General features: G+C 40.9%; 2 protein-coding genes across 3 annotated transcripts; both read left to right on the forward strand.

Moving 5' to 3' along the window:
- Positions 1-1,574: 1,574 nt before the first annotated feature.
- On the forward strand, positions 1,575-3,648 carry LOC115681779 (acyl carrier protein 4, chloroplastic-like). Of its 2 annotated transcripts, none has more exons than XM_030605852.2 (4): positions 1,575-1,716; positions 2,596-2,682; positions 2,841-2,966; positions 3,170-3,648. In XM_030605852.2, exons 1-4 carry the CDS (start codon positions 1,648-1,650, stop codon positions 3,299-3,301), a joined length of 414 nt encoding a protein of 137 aa, XP_030461712.1. In that variant the 5' UTR covers positions 1,575-1,647; the 3' UTR covers positions 3,302-3,648. The 2 variants fall into 2 exon arrangements, with proteins under 2 accessions (XP_030461712.1, XP_030461713.1); XM_030605853.2 differs by having other exon boundaries at positions 2,844-2,966.
- A 2,778-nt stretch (positions 3,649-6,426) lies between these two features.
- LOC115681814 (RNA polymerase II C-terminal domain phosphatase-like 3) lies at positions 6,427-12,774 on the forward strand (the record flags this gene model as incomplete). The annotated part of the gene is made up of 12 exons (XM_030605890.2): positions 6,427-7,289; positions 7,414-7,546; positions 7,659-7,714; positions 7,799-7,859; positions 7,955-9,409; positions 9,730-10,314; positions 10,401-10,547; positions 10,626-10,894; positions 11,049-11,160; positions 11,238-11,495; positions 11,941-11,987; positions 12,084-12,774. Coding segments are annotated over 12 exons (4,050 nt in total), but the record flags the coding sequence as incomplete, so codon positions are not given.
- Positions 12,775-17,044: the final 4,270 nt, after the last annotated feature.

Consider the following 17,044-nt stretch of genomic DNA (forward strand, 5'->3'; position numbering starts at 1 on the left):
TTTAAGTACAAATACTAAATAGGTTAAAACGTGTTTAACGGTATCATGTTAAAACAAATGACGCGTTAACGTGTTGATTCTTGTCTACACAAATTAAGCTAGCCAACTGTGTAAGACACAACCCCTTTATGGCATGAACCTACTGTGCCAAATCCAAATCTACGTAGCTGCATGTTGTGCCGTGCAAACGGATCGTATCAAGAATTTTCGGTCTTAAATAAAAGAGATAAGATGAAAAAAATATATAAATCCGGTAAAAGTAAGGTACGTCACACGTGCTAACGAAGAATTTGACGGAAGTTTAACGGCCGTAATAAAATGAAAATTCAGATAATAATATCTAACAATTAAAAATAGGGTTAATACCACGAAAAATCATAAACTGGTACAATTGTGACACATTTACCCCAAACTATTTTTTTGACCATAAAAAACTCCAAACTGGTACACCTGTGACAATTTTACCTTGAACTATTTTTTTGACCACCAAAAACCTCAAACTGGTACACCTGTGACAATTTTACCCTGAACTTACCACAAAAAACCCCAAACTGGTACATATGTGACAATTTTACCCGAATTAAAATTTTAATATTATTTTTTATTTTTTCGAATATTTATTTATTTTTTATTCTTTTCTTTTCTTTTTCATCTTCAAACCCTGACCGGTCGCTGGTTCAGCGACCGGCCAGAGGCGGAAGCCGGCGAGGGCCGCCCTCGTCGGCGTCCGGCGAGGGCCGCCCTTGTCGGCGTCGGGCGAGGGCGACCCTCGCTGCGTCGGCGAGGCCGCCCTCGCCGGCGTCGGCGAGGGCCGTCCTCACTCGCCCGGGGCAAGGGCGACCCTCGCCCGGACTCGAGGCAAGGGCGGCCCTCACCCGACGCGAGCGAGGGTCGCCCTCGCCGGATCCGGCGTCGTGCGAGGGCCGCTGACGCCGGCGAGGGCCGCGGGCGGCCCTCGTCGGCTTCTGCCTCTGGCTGGTCGTTGGACCGGCGACCAGCCAGAGGTTGAAGGTGAAGGAAAAAAAAAAGAAAAAAAAAGAAAAAAGAAAAAAATTCAAATAAATAAAAATAAATAAAAATAAAAATTAGTTCTGGGTAAAATTGTCACATGTGTACCAGTTTAGGATTTTTTGTGGTATATTTGGGGTAAAATTATCACAAGTGTATCAGTTTGGGATTTTTTATGGTTAAAAAAATAATTTGGCGTAAATGTGTCATAAATGTACCGGTTTATGATTTTTCGTGGTATTATCTCTTAAAAATATAGAGACAAACGTGCGTTACACATGAAATTCATAATGAGTTTTGTGTAATTTCCCTGAGCATCGAGGGTGGCAGGCTAGGGAGAAGCAAAGAGATTATAAAGTGACCGAAGCGAGAGGGACACCGACGCACGGCAGCCACTCGTACCAGAATCCCTGCCCCCCAATCCCAGCTCGGAGGGACCCACAACTCCTGCCCGCGTCGTCCATCCAGCCGTCGACATCGTTCCAGAAACCCAATCCGACGGCTCGAGGAAGTGCGTGCTCCACCGTATAAAATACTCGAACATCTCGCGGTTTATCTTCTTCGTCTTCACCGCGAGCCACCTTCGAACTACCTCTTCTTCTTGTTTCTTCTTCTTCTCCTCCTTCAGCTCCGAAGCGAATGGCTTGTGTTTCTGCTGCTTCCGTCACCTTCAGAGCTCTCTCGAAACCGTCGCTCAAGAGCAACGAGGTGAGTTTTACCATGTCCCTTCCTTTTGTTCCTTCGGGATTCTGCTCGGAGATGTGAATCAGGTGCACTGTGTATATCTCGGCCGCATCCGGTACGGCTGGGAACGAGACGGGGGAGACATTGTGCTTGTCTCGTTCTCATGTCATTCCGACCACGTCGGAGGCTTTAATTCGTTGTTCTGGTGACGGGGTGTGAACCTGGATTGGTTGATCGGAGTTTCTGTTGAGAACCCACACGTGTGCTCTGTCTTGTGTATTCTTTTCTTGTTAATGGGTGACCTCCACAGAATTACTACTACCACAGAAGAACAATGAGAGATTACATGCTCTTTCTGGTAAAATGTACCGGTTCTATGAGCGTTAATCTTGTTCGCTTTGAAATTGGGACTGTACTTCTTGTTGTCATGGTATGGCGGACCCAGAAAATTTGATAATCAGGGCCAAGATATAAAACACAATTGTTTGATGTCAGGGGAGCGAGATATAGAATTTTACATGAAATTCCACAAGATTATAGTATGTACTAACTAGAAATTACACTAAGCAACCCCCAGTGCTGCGGCTGTGGACATTGCCCATGTTGCTTGCCTAGTTTTACATAATGGCAGTGAGTTGTGTTTATGCTCAATCCTCACCTTCTCTTTTTGGCTTCGAGGGTTTTATAGCGGGGTCGTGTATGTTCTATATAATGATCCAAAGTTGGGCCGTACATGTGCGATGTGGTTAATGCATAAGGGCGTCTGATTTACCAAACTGGCTCGGGAAAATTTGATTTGGCTTGGAATTCGCCTTTTACATATCGAATGCTGTAAGAATATCTCGAGATGCCATTTGCAGCTAATGTTCAAGTTGATCATGGATGTCAACTAATTTTTTGCAGACCTCAAGCTTGAAGATTGTCTCTCTGGGGTACAGAAGGAATGGCTTCCCTTCCTTGAGGAGTTCCCGGTTCCGTGTCTCTTGTGCGGTATAGTACATAGCATCATCTGTTCACGTGTATTTCCCTAACTGGATGAGTTGTAGTAGAGACGAGAACTATATTAGTCGTAATTACTACGAGAGAGGCTGGAGTATAGTAATTGGTGACTGTATTTCGACCACTACCAACCTTGTATACTTGTTCAGCAGGCGAAGCCTGAGACAGTGGACAAAGTGTGTGAAATAGTGAGGAAACAGCTGGCGCTACCTGCGGAGGCCGAGCTCACTCCAGAGTCCAAGTTTTCTGCCATAGGAGCCGACTCCCTTGATACAGTATGTCTCGAATTTCAACTAATTCTTACAGATGTCGATATTTCTTTGGGACGGGAAACAAGTGCGCAATTTTTAAACCTTGAATAGACTTTTTAGTTTGAAGTCAGATATGTGAGTTTATCTAAAGATTTTGTACATTAAAATTCAATTTTAATTGATCTAAACTGATCATGAGATGATGGACGGGTGTTCTCAATCTGCAGGTGGAGATAGTGATGGCTTTGGAGGAAGAATTCGGGATCAGCGTCGAGGAGGAAAGCTCCCAGAACATAACCACAGTCCAAGAAGCCGCCGATATGATAGAAAAACTCGTGCAAAAGAAACCCGAGGCATGACGAGAAGGGTCGAGCCAGCGATGCTAGAGATTTTGACCTGATGAGGGGGCTAAGGAGATTCTTTCGGACATTTTTGTGTATGTTAGCTATCGGGTTTTGCTCTGATTGTTGTGAACTGAGATATGCACTTCTAATTTGTCATACTCTTTTGGCTTATGGTCTTTGCAAATCTTTGGAACCGTTTGGGCATCCTGTTGTTATTGCCAATATCGTGTGTCTACTGCTGCAAACAGATTTTGCCTGGGTAATTCCTAGGAAATATGTCCTGGCGGTGCTATCGTGTTTTTTGCTCTGATTGTTGTGAACTGAGATATGCACTCCTAATTTGTCAGATTCTTTTGGCTTAATGTCATTGCAAACCTTTGGAGCCGTTTCGGCATTCTGCTGTCATCGCTATATTGTGTCTACTGTTGCAAACAGATTTTGCTTAGGTAATTCCTAGGAAACATGTCCTGGTGGTGCAAGTGAATATAGAAAAGAATGTCTAGATCGAGTTGAGAGTCACCTGAAGATTCCCTGTTTTTCTCTATTTTCTTTTCATTTTTTATTGAAGGAGAACTTGAAGAATTGAGTTTTACATGCTTCCTTTTACTTCCACAATAAACATGTCGTGTAAATATAGATTTAGTTTTGTTTGATTCATAGGTGTGTTGATGTCTTTGCCGTTTCACCTGATGTTTTGAATTGAGGAAATTGCTTCGTTGTTTTCCCTTTGAAATTAGTAGATGTACTATTTCCAAAATGACAGCGACAGAAGGTGCTTGCTCCATTCAAATTACAGAAGCAGAAATAGACTTTTGTTTTCTGTTTTGGGTTGCAAACATAGTGAGAGAGAGAGAGAGAGAGGTGTTATCTGTCTGTTTTTGGACAATGCACGGGCTCCTGACGTTGACATAGCGTACTTCAGTTTGCGAAGAAGAGCTGCATGCTTCTGTCCGACATTGGTACAGACCATAAGTATGCCATGTACGACATCCTACTGATCAGATATCACAACTTTACTTGCTAGAAAGGGCTATTACATATCAAAAGTAGAAAGAAGGGAGGATCAGAAAAAGGAACAATTACCAATTTAATTTCAAATCTTTTGACAATTTACCAACGTAATTTTTTTGATTAATTATTCAAAAATTGTTGATATGACGGTTCAATCAGATCATCTTAAGTGGGATGGCCAGAGAGACAACATCACTGGCGAAAATCGATTTTGCAAATTTTTTTTTTTTAAATTGAACTTTTTCCTTTTTCTTTTTCTTTTCCTTTTTTTCCTTCTTCCTCCACGAGTCGTTGAATTTGGTGAGGGTCAACCTCGCAAGTCTCGAGCGAGGCTCCACCTCATTGGTCATTGCCGAGGCCTAGCGACTGGCGGAAGAAGAAGGAAAGAAAGAAAAAAAAGAAAAGGAAAGGAAAAAAATAAAAAAAATTCAGAAATTTTTTTAAAAATTTTAAAAAAATCGACCATGTCAGCGTCGGTCATGCCAGTTTAGATGGCTTGGCATCCATGTCAAAGATTTCCAATCAAGATTGGCCAGAAGGATTACATTGGCAAATTGTCAAAATGTTAAAGATTAAATTGGGCAAATTAAAATGTTTATGACTAAATTAGCATTCGTACAATAAGTTAAAAAATTTTTGGCTTAAAAAATAGGCAAATTGAGAAAAAAACATTAATCTAAGGGGACATTGATTCCTTTCATCGTTACGATAGACAAAAGAAACCATTAATGAGATTTAGAATCAACAATTCTCGGCACAACTAGTTTGTACAACACGATTTTTTTGGTCAAATACAACACGATTGATTTGCATGACGAGACACGCAATTAAACATGTTTAAATTTGGCATAAATGGATTCGCTTCATATGACACGACAAAAGTTGTGTTTTCAGGTAAGTCGATCGCTTAAGTCGATGCGATTTAGTTAACATATTAATGGGCCATCACGCAATTAAAAGTGTTTAAGTGTGGCATAAATGGGCTCGCTTTATATGGCACGACAAAAAATTGTGTTTTTAGGTAGGTTGGTGCTTAAGTCGACGCAATTTAGTTAACGTGTTAATGGGCCATTTATTTCAACAAGACATGGTTAGACTTGTTAATCAAACCGATAGACTTTGTTATCCATAATAGACCACTTCAAAAAAGAATAAATGGTGAAATAAAATCATTCCTACAGATACAAAAGTAATCGAACATAACAAAGCTAGATCATTAAGACTCTTTAAGATGTAAAGTGTAATAAAATTGCTCTTATCATCCATAAACATGCCAAGCATGTTGACGCAAGTTATCGTGTATAAATACATTTCGCGTACTTATCATCCAAGCATACGTCTTTACCAGGCAAACTCGAGAAACACGTTCAGCTCGACTTTCAGACCCAACCCGATCCGAGCTGGGCTAATGATTACCCATGTTAACGTATCGGTAATTTTCCTTCCGCGGAACCCTCGTCAATATAAAAGGAAGGAAAAGGTAATTATCGGACATTGTTCAATCAAATAAGTGTGTAGGGAGTGATGAAAGCATGCATGGGAAAACCCTATTTTATTATTATTACTATTATTATTACGACAGCATTGGGATCACAGTTTGCTTAATTTAGTGTTGACGAAGATTTAGTACCCCAAGCGAGGCCGGGGAGCGACAATGTCATGTCGCAAGAGAGGTCGAACGATATCAGCCGGGCAAATATAATCAGCCGTGAAAAGAGAAAAACAAAATCCAAATTTGAATGAAACGAAAAAAAAAAAAAAAACACAGAACAAAAGGAAATTCGAAATCCCTCCCGGTCACGGAGATCGCTGACGTGTACGGCCCAGATTCGGACCGTGTCGTGTACTAGATTCGCCCCCCCACGCTGCCTGCCCCCCGGCCGTCGTCACTATAAAGAAACCTCGTCCTCTCATTCGCTGTCTCGTCTCTCTCTCTCTCTCTCTCTCTCTCTCTCTCCTCAGTGTCTCTCTGCGCTTCCGTGTTCGTGCCTCTTCCTCCCTTTTTGAAATCCTCTTTCACGTTCGAAGGGGGGTAAAAAAAAAAAAGCTTCGATTCGAATAACGTTTCGCCGCATAATAAACGATTAATTTGTTCGAAGTTGTCCGGATCCGAGATCGAGAAATCGTAAAACTTGGTGTCCGAATTGGTCCCCGATCGCGCAGATCCCCGCCCCCCGATAAGAACAACAACCTCACCGCCGAGATCAGATCAGATCTGCTCGTTTAAACTAAATCTCGGGACTCTGCCGGGGGGATCCCGCGGGGGATTCGCGCGGCGTAATCGTCGGCGGTTTAGTTGGGTTTCCGGTGAGGTGGAGTGGAGTGTGGTTCGATTGGTTTACTTGGAATCCGGCGGTCGCGGGGGGATTTGTTGGGTTGCTTTTCGGAGATTTGTGGTGGAGGAGGAGAGCTCGATGGATGTAGAGGAGGGCGAGATTTCGGACGCCATGTCGATCGAGGAGATCAGCGAGGAGGACTTCAAGCAGGACGCGAAGGAGGCGGCGAGGGAGGTGGTGTCGAAGCCGAAGGCTAGGGTTTGGACGATGCAGGACTTGTACCGGTATCAGGTCGAGAAGGGATACACTTCGGGTCTCCACAACCTTGCCTGGGCGCAGGCCGTGCAGAAGAAGCGGCCGTGCGGCGGCGAGGTCGTCGTGATGGATGCGGATGCGGTGGCGGCGGCCGGGAAGAAGGGCGATTCGGCGAAGGGAGTGGACAAAGTCGTGATCGACGACGACAGTGGGGACGAAGGGGATGCGAAGTTCGGCGACGGCGAGAAGGAGGAAGGAGAGCTCGAGGAAGGGGAAATCGATCTGGACTCGGAGGTGGTGGATAAGGTCGACGGAGAAGGTGGAGAGGCGAGTTTCAGTGCCAAGTCTGTCGTGAGTAATGGCGGCGAGTGTGAGTTGGAGTTGGGAGAGGAGGAAGTGGAGAGGCGGCTGCACTTGATCCAGGAAGCTCTTGATAGTGTGATGTCGTCCGATGCAGAGACGTAAGTGAAGTCAATATAAGTCGATGGTTGGTTGTTTCGGAATCGAGAATGGGGCGTGCCTAGTTTGAGCTGTGAATTGCTTCAACTTTAGTTTTGATTAATGAGATGTGTTTTGCTGTGGTAGATCATTTGAGGAAGTCTGTGGCCGCCTGCAATGTTGTCTGGAGAATCTCAAGGAAGTGGTTTTGGTGAATAGTCTTCCCTTGAAGGATGGCCTCATACAGCTGTTCTCCGGGGCAATTCAATCAGTCCATTTTGTAAGATATCTGCTAGTGCTTCGACTCCATGTCGCGAAATTCCAGTTTGGTGTCACTTAGATTTTGCTTCTAATGCCCGGGGCATTAATCAATTTCTATGCTTTGTTGACAGGAATTCTGCTCCATGGATTCCGGCCAGAAGGAACAGAACAAGGACAAATTTTTAAGGTTATTAGTTGCTCCTTTTGTTTACCTTTCCAAGGAAACTTTTATAGTCGTTATTTAATTCTTATTATTCCCGATTTGCAACAGGCTGCTTTCTCTCGTGAAGAGCAACAATCCCTCCTTTTTTTCCTCTGATCAGGCGAAGGAGGTCGAATTTGTGCTTTTAATTTTTCTTTGTTATGGTTGTTGAAGTTAGTTTTCATAGAATGGCACTGAATGCTGCGGTGACTCTTGCCTTTTCAGATAGAGGACATGATATGCTACTTAAATGCACTTCCTATAATGTCGGGCGCAAAAACCAGTGATAGAGAGAAAGATAATCAATTCAATGATCCTTTGAACCAGAAAAATTTGGAATATTCAGCTGGTATTGCTGCTTATAATTTAGCGCACTCGAGCGAAGTACGCAGAGAATCATTACTTGCTGAGTCGACAGATCAGACTGGTCGAAACATTACTCTAAAAGCTCCGAAACTAGGGAATTCGGTTGCCAAGGCTCGAGGAATGTTGCTTCCATTGCTTGATCTTCACAAGGATCATGATGAAGACAGTCTTCCTTCACCCACTCAACAAGCACCGCCTTCTTCGACTACGTCAAGAGCATTTTTGTCTAGGGTAGATGGAATGGTTAAGCCAGAGATGAGCATGAGCAATGGTAAATTGGCGCAGGAAGCAGAAGCTTTCAAAGTGCATCCTTACGAAACTGATGCACTTAAAGCGGTCTCCAACTATCAATGGAAGTTCCAACAGAAGTTCGGGAGTAGTTCCTTTTCCAATGATAGACTTCCAAGCCCAACCCCTTCAGAGGAGCATGAAAATGGAGTTGACGATACAAGTGGGGAAGTCTCTAGTTCTAGTTCTGGGATTGGTAATAGTAAAATTATGAATGCTCATATCTTGGGGCGACCGGTGTTCTCCTCTTTGCCCCATGTTAACAATGTCAATATGCAAGGAGTGACAGCTTCACAAAATCATGCCCTTACAAGCTCAGGGTCTAATCTTCCTGTTAAATCCTCTGGAAAGAGTAGAGATCCAAGGCTTAGGTTTGCCAATTCCGATTCGGGTAATTTGGACCTTAACCAACGGCCCTTGCCTGTGATACATAGTGCATCAAGGGCTGAACCTGTTGGTGGGAGCATGATCGCAAGAAGGCAAAGGAACTTTGAGGATCCTACTCTCGATGGTCCTGCAACAAAAAGGCCAAGAAATGGATTTGAAAATTCTGGTCTTATAAAGGATGTGAAAACCGGTGGCTGGCTGGAGGATCCTCATACAAGAGTATATCAAGCAATCAATAGAAACAATCTGCTGGAAAATGCAAGTGAGTTGAAGAGAACAAATAATGGGGTGATATTTCCATCTGTAGACAGTGGTAAGTCGAGTGTGGTCATCGGTAGGAACAATTTGTCTAGAGTTTCGAGTGTCAATCCTGCAGCAGCGCTGCCTGCATTGTTGAAAGATATCGCTGTAAATCCAACGATGTTAATGAATCTACTAAAGATGGGTCAACAGCAGAAATTAGCAGCAGAGGCACAGCAAAACTCGGATGATCCTTCAAAAAACATGAGTTCTCTGCCCAACTCCGCTTCTATATTGGGAGCAGTACCTAAGGTCACTCTTACCCCGGCAACAGCAGCAGGGACTGGGATTTTGCAGAAACCCACTGTGATGCTTCCGGCTGCTACTCCTACTCCCGTGGTAAGCATTGTGCATTCAGCAAACTTGGGAATTTTCTTAGCTGTTGTTTCCGCGCCAAGAAGGCAGTTTCATGCATTTTTTCTGTTTATTACTTTCTTTTAAAACATCTTGCTTGTAATCTCTATTCGCCTTTCTTAATAACCTTACGAGACAGATAGTAGTAAATTTGGGATGATATATTGTTTTCTACCCATGTCTCTGTACAATACATGCTTGCAATACTAAATCATTTGAGCTGTTCTTCCTTCCTTCCCATAAATACACCTTTTTTTAAGTTTTTTGAAATTAGTGTTATGACAGTTACTTTTCATCTCGTGTAGTCTCAGCAGGATGAGTTGGGCAAAATTCGCATGAAACCCCGTGACCCTCGCCGTGTACTTCATGGCAACATGCTTCAGAAGACTGGGAGTATAGGTACTGAGCAGTTAAAACATGCTCCTCCGGTGTCAAGGATACAGACGGAGGATATAGCAGATAAAAAAACACTGCCTTCTGAATCTTCTGTAGCATCAGATGTTTCTCAGAAGATTTTAAAGCACTCGAAGAACGTTCCTGTTATTATGTCTTCTTCACAATCATCAACAAACCCAGTGCCAGGTTCTCAGAATCTTCCATCCCAACCTATACAATCTATATCAGGAGTGGATGCAAAAACTGAACTTCCAAACCACAAGGACCAGCGATCTGGGACTGATCCCTTGGTGGAAGTAAGTGCACCAGGCCCATCTCCTTCACAAAGTTCATGGGGAGATCTGGAGCATATATTTGAAGGATATGATGATCATCAAAGAGCAGCCATTCAGAGAGAGAGGACAAGGAGGTTGGAAGAACAGAGGAAAATGTTTGCTGAACGCAAGCTCTGCCTTGTTTTAGATCTTGATCACACACTTCTGAATTCAGCCAAGGTGAATTGTAATTGACTTGTGGAAGTACCCCTGGTTCTTGTATGTTGCTAATTTTGCTTAAATGATTTAATGTGTTCGTTGGATAGTTTGGTGAAGTGGAGCCTGTACATGAAGAGATCTTGAGGAAAAAAGAGGAACAGGACAGAACACAACCTCAGAGACATCTTTTTAGATTTATTCATATGGGAATGTGGACGAAGTTGAGGCCAGGAATCTGGAACTTTTTGGAGAAGGTAACCTTCCACATCTGGTTCCTTTGTCTGCTTCTTGTCGTGCTAAATGTTAAGCTTATTGTAGTCCTTGTCTTGTAGGCTAGTAAGCTTTATGAGCTGCATCTTTACACCATGGGCAACAAGCTTTATGCTACAGAGATGGCAAAAGTGCTCGATCCAAAAGGGGTGCTGTTTGCGGGCAGAGTCATATCAAGGGGTGATGATAGTGATTCATTTGATAGTGATGACAGGTGTCCCAAGAGTAAGGATTTGGAAGGAGTTTTGGGAATGGAATCATCTGTCGTCATCATTGACGACTCCGTGAGAGTATGGCCACATAACAAACTAAATCTGATAGTTGTAGAAAGGCAAGTATACTGGAATTCGAAGGGATGCATAAATTTTGTGACAATTTACGTCAATTGCTGTGTTGTATATGTTCACTTTCACATTTCTTACAATTGACACCTGATTATGGTATTTTAATTGTTCACAATTCTCATCTAATACAATGTTATGCAGATATACCTATTTTCCCTGTAGCAGACGCCAGTTTGGGCTTTTGGGTCCTTCTCTTCTTGAGATTGACCATGATGAGAGACCTGAAGATGGGACATTGGCCTCATCTTTGGCGGTGAGGTTACAATTAGAATTCGGTATCTTTTAATGAAATAACTCTCTTCCCTTATATGCTTGTCTTGCCTCCAACAGGTTATTGAGCGAATACATCAGGACTTTTTCGCCCATCAATCTTTAGATGATGTGGATGTCAGAAATATTTTAGCTGCCGAGCAACAGAAGATTTTGGCCGGCTGTCGTATAGTTTTCAGCAGAATATTTCCTGTTGGCGAGGCCAACCCTCAAGTTCATCCACTGTGGCAGACGGCTGAGCAGTTTGGTGCCACCTGTACCAACCAGATAGATGAACAGGTTACTCATGTAGTTGCCAATTCTCTCGGAACAGATAAGGTAACGTCTCTGATTCCATGACTATATGGAATAATAGGGTATGTGCCTACTTGGTTCTGGCAGGATGGATTATAGTTTAGGAATGGTTGAATATCTTAGTTTCCACTGCATGAGAAGTTCATAAAGTTGTCAGTCTGTCTGTGAGTCTGGGAAGGTAAACCGCAGTAGCTGTAGCAAAAACATGCCTGGTAAGACATCCTTGGGTATTAAACAGGACCGCAGTTCGTTTATTGTTAATTTCTCTATAAAGCAAGGGGGTTGTTTACTGGTTGCATCATTTGTCGTGGTCACTTGAAAATTTTTGCCAGTCGATTGAGCAATGCCAGCTAAGGATTTTTTTGAGCTAGAATAAGGACACATACTAAACTGGGGTGTGCTGATTACAAAATGTGATTATTTTCCTTTTCTGAAGGCTAACTTGATTTGGTCTTTAATCCTGCATCAGGTGAATTGGGCTCTTTCGACTGGAAGATTTGTTGTCCACCCTGGCTGGTAGGATTCGGGTTCCAGGTCTTGATTTGGTAAATTAGTTTGTGCATTCCATAAGTTTATAGGTTTGACGGTTTTTGCATGTCTCGATGACAACAGGGTGGAAGCATCGGCTTTGCTTTATCGGAGAGCAAACGAACAAGACTTTGCCATCAAACAGTAACCAATGAAATGATACATTGAAAACTAAAATCCGACCCAACATAACCCCGAACCACAGTATAGTATCTGCATAATGCCGAGCGGATGAAGCAAGAAACAGACTCCGCTCGGCATAATTCGACTCGGATAGACCCCTTTCATACCTTGTGCCTGCTTGCCTAAGGATTTTTTAACATGAATTAGGCATAGGCAAGGCGCAATTTTTTTGGCTGGGGTATTAGCTCCCTAGTGAGAATGAATGAATGGGCGATATCCTCCTTGATTAAAGTTCGGGGTGGTTTACTCTAGGGGACAGTTTCCTTTTGGAAGTCGGGAAAAGTGGACAAATTCCGAAACCAAACAATGACAGATCTCTGACGGATACTCAACAAACTGGGGAAAGAAAGGATCTTAAAGCTGTGAAATGGGGTTAGATATTGGTGTGCTTGAGGTCATGATTCTCTTGACTTAGGGGGAGGAATGATGCTGAAAGAACATCTGTTTTGATAGGTCGGATTCGACATTAGCAACAAGTTCAGGATCTAATTGTGGTGTCTTAATGTATAAAGTGTCGTAGAATTCGCGGAAAAGATTAATCATTCGAATTCCTGGTGTTGGTCCTGCTGGTAAAATCACTGATTCTGCAGAAGCTGTCCATTAAAATCGTGTCTCGTCCCGTCCCAATCCTCAAAGTCCCCTCTAAAAATTCCAGCGATCAGTCTTTTTTTCCTTTTTTTTGTTTCTTTTACCTTGATTTAAAGACTCTAAACGAGGAAATTGAGTTACATGGTTCTTGGGGGTCTCTCTTTATTGTCAAAATTTTCGTTCTCCTGCTGCAAAAGATCAGAAAGGAATCTGGGGTTGATGAATAATTCCACTTTCTGTGGCTTGGGCGTGGAGCGCGCAACTCTCTTGAATTGAAGCCGTTCTGGTGGATTCTGGTTGAAGATTGGAATGAATGTCGCCGTCTAATTCGCATCTTTTCGACATTTATTGAGGGACACGCTCGAATTGGAAGCTTGGGAAATCTCTGATGTGGACAGGTTGCTGCTGTCTGGGCGAGTACGCTACGGAAAGTACGTTACTTGTTTGGGGAAGTATGCTGGTGGGTAAAGGAATAATGGTCCTAAGCTATGCCCCCTAAATTCGATCCCTGCTCCACCCAAAAGATGAACAAAAAAAAAGAATATAAAAGATAAAATAAAAAGAGAACAAAAAGCTTCGAACTTGACACACGCACTGAAATCTGCTTGCTGTGGGGCGTTTCATCGTTCGATACGGTCCCCGACCGAAACGGTCCAGACAAAGCTGGTTTCATAGGAACGACGTTACCGCAATCTTTGTCCAATCTGACGCACATTGTGGGGGGATGTCACAAGTATGATCGATCTGGAAGATTTTGGATAAATGGCTCGCTTGTTATGAAATTGTTTACTGCATATGGGTATTGCCCTAAGTTGGATTCTTCTTGAAATCCCTGAAATTCTTTTTCAAGAGATGAATTGGCCTTTTCTAAGTACCAGCCAAGGTCGTGAACTGCACGTGTCGATACTTGAAAATTCTGAAAAATTTCAAGTATTCCAAGTAAAATACGAGTCGAGCGACGAGATTTAGTTTTTGTGGGAGATTATCATCTACTGAATGACTCCATCCTATGGCTTTCCGTCTAAAGAGTGGAATTTCCGACTTAAGTTTGGGAAAATTACGGAAAAATTAGTACATGATTTTACGTTTAGGTAATTGAATATTTTGGATTGTTGGAAATATCTTGGATTAAATAAATGTTAAAATTGGCGAGATTCGTAAACTTTATGGAAAATTAATGAATATAAGTGAAGTTACCAAGAAGAAGAAAGGAACGTGGCACTAATACCAAAATGAAAGTGAAAATAATGAAAAGTGATCAGCTCTTCCGAAAGGGAGCAACGGGTTACCAAATCAATACAAACACGTAAGACTAATTCGGGGAATCATAAAGCAACAAGTAAACATTCACGATTCGTGGAAAGGAATAAGGCAAAAATTAAATGGTCATTCCATGGGAACAGAATAGACTAAGGATAAGAATGGAATGGTTATTTTTCAGATTGATTTGTAGAATTGATCAAACTTGCCTTTCCCAGGCGCCATGAAATGGGCGGCTAATTATTTCAAGATCATACTCTTGTTTGATTTACCATTATACAAAAATAGCAAAGAAATTCCGTACTACCCTTTGATGTTAGATAATCAGAGCCCCATATTTCTCACTTATCATATTTTTAAAAATCGCAGACGAAAAGATATAACAATTTGTAAATAATGATAGTTTTTTTTTTAATCCTGTGGGGCTCTTCCTTTTGAGGAGCTGAGGCGGCCCCTATTGGGCCCACCTGAGAAACCCACAAACCCCCTACCCAGAGGAGGAGAGTCGGTCCAAATAGGAAAAATAATGCAGTCATTGTTTTACCACAAAATAATAATTAATATTAAAATAATCATTAAATTGGAAACATCTAAAAACTATCATAATTGGAAGATTATCCTATAATTTTAATTATCAATGGTATAATTACATTATAATTATTATTCAATTGTATAATTAACTCACTTATGATTGCAAATCTAATGATTATACTTAATTTGATTAATTTTCATAAAAATAATAGAAATTATTATGATTTTAAATTTACAATAGTAATCATAGTATAATCTAATATATAATGACCTAACTATCAAATATCATAGAAAGCAAGCAAACAAAGATATTGCTTCCCTACCCACAATATGGAAATTGTCCAATCGGTTCTAAATGTATTATATGGATATCATTTCAGTCCTGAACTTCCAATTTACCAATTTAGTGATAAACCTTTGCGTGAAATTCTAATGTAGTATTTTCGGCCAATTTTTACCAGAAATTGCTAACATGACGGTATATTACATAGGACGGTCGGTGATAATTGAATCGTCACATCAGCAATTTTCGGTAAAAATTGACCAGGAGGGCTACATTGGAATTCCATATAAAGGTTTAAAATTGAATTGGCAAAAGTAAAAAGTCGAGAACTGAATGGGCATCCTTACAATAGGTTTAGGACTAAATAGGTAATTTTCTTTGACCACAACCATAGGAGTACAAGACTGATCTTATTTAACATGAATGATTCATTACATTTAATAATGAACCTTTGTCTTACTTCAATAGATTATTAACATATATGATTTAGCATTTCATGAATTTAACATATTCTTAATAGATATCTATAATTCTATATCCTCTCATTTTGGTTTTGGCTCGCATCTTACTTGATTCGCTAGGTTAGTTAGGTATTTCACGTGTCTAGGGTTTTCACTTCAAAGTTTCACTTCAAATCTAATTCAACTTAATAAAACAATAACTTTAGTACGTACACAAGTGTTCCGTTCATGAAGAGGTACAGAGACGCCCAAAATAATAACTAATAAGATTTACCAATGAATATAATCAAATTGTTAATGGCTTTGTTAGTCAAGAGATATTTGAGATCATCAATCTAAAGAGAAAATTAATCTTGGTAGGTGTTATGTTCCCGATTAGGTAGGATTGACTTTAGACATAGCAATTGTTCATCATGATCTCAAACATGTAGAAAATGATAAACTGTAAATAAACGAGAAAAGATAATTAAATCATTATTAAATAAGTGGACAGGCATCGTTGTGCATAATCTTCTATAATGCACATTATGAGAATTATTCATTGACAAAATAAAAAGGAAAAATTACCAAAATAGTCCTAAACCTATTGCAATTGTACCAATTTAGTCTTAAATATTTTTTTTTTGCCAATTCAGTCCTAAACCTTTTGCATTTGTGCCAATTCAGTCAATTTGGCCAATTTTGGCCAGCTTGCGCTAATGTGGACATCGGCCGGTGTTAGCTGTCCAGCCGACGCTGACATGGTAATTTATTTATTTATTTATTTATTTCCATTCTCTTTCTTTTTTTCTTCCCTTCTTCCCCTGGCCGGTCTAGGGCCGTCGAGGTCGAGGTCGACCTCGCTAGCCCTAGCCTCTAGCCAGTTTGGCGACCAGCCAGGGGAAGAAGGAAAGAAAAAAAGAAGAAAGAGAAATGAAAAAAGTCAAAAAATAAAACAATTGCCATGTCGGCGCTGGTCGGTGTCCACGTTAGCGCCGGCAAGCCAAAATTGGGCGGATGGAATGAATTAGTATAAATGCAAATGGTTTATGACTGAATTGTCACGATTACAATAGATTTATGACTATTTTCGTAATTTTTCCAAATAAAAAGGGGTCTAGAAAATGTTTGGAATCCAAGTAAAATCCATAGTAACCAAAACTTCGTGACGAGATTTGATTTGTATACTTCTTGTCTGCGTCTTTAAAAAAGATTGTCGAAACTAAATGAAACTAAGGGTGCATTTGTTTGAGGGAAAATGTTTTCCGGGAATCTGTTTTTCGAACTTTCACCCATTTGATTTGCCGAAAATGATAAATCAACTGAAAACACTTTCCAATCAAATAAAACATTCAAGTATAATATTAGGAAAGTGAATTCTCTAATTTAAGAAGGTGAAAACACTTTTCGGAATTGTTCATCTTGAATTTGTTAATATTTTTTCTTTTCTCTTCTTTCTTTTCGTTTTTGTTCTTTTTCCTTCTTCCTGCCTCCGCCAGTCGCTGGCCTTTCTTTTTCCAAAATAAAAATAATTTAAAAAATACTAAATTTTTCGATAATTTTTCACTATTAGATTTTTCTCATCAAATAACTGAAAATACTTTTCAAGTTTTTTTTAGATTTTAACCAAACACCGGAAAGCGAACTCATTTTACTGGAAATTGACTTCCTGGAAAATATTTTCTAGAAATAGTACATTTTCCATGAACCAAACACACCCTAAAAGTTCGATTTGTTGCAGCGATGGAATAAGGCTACAA

The sequence above is a fragment of the Syzygium oleosum genome, unplaced genomic scaffold, assembly GCF_021117445.2.
Source record: "Syzygium oleosum isolate NSW1041296 unplaced genomic scaffold, Sole_v2.1 Sole_v2.02, whole genome shotgun sequence".
NCBI classification, from domain to species: Eukaryota; Viridiplantae; Streptophyta; class Magnoliopsida; order Myrtales; family Myrtaceae; genus Syzygium; species Syzygium oleosum.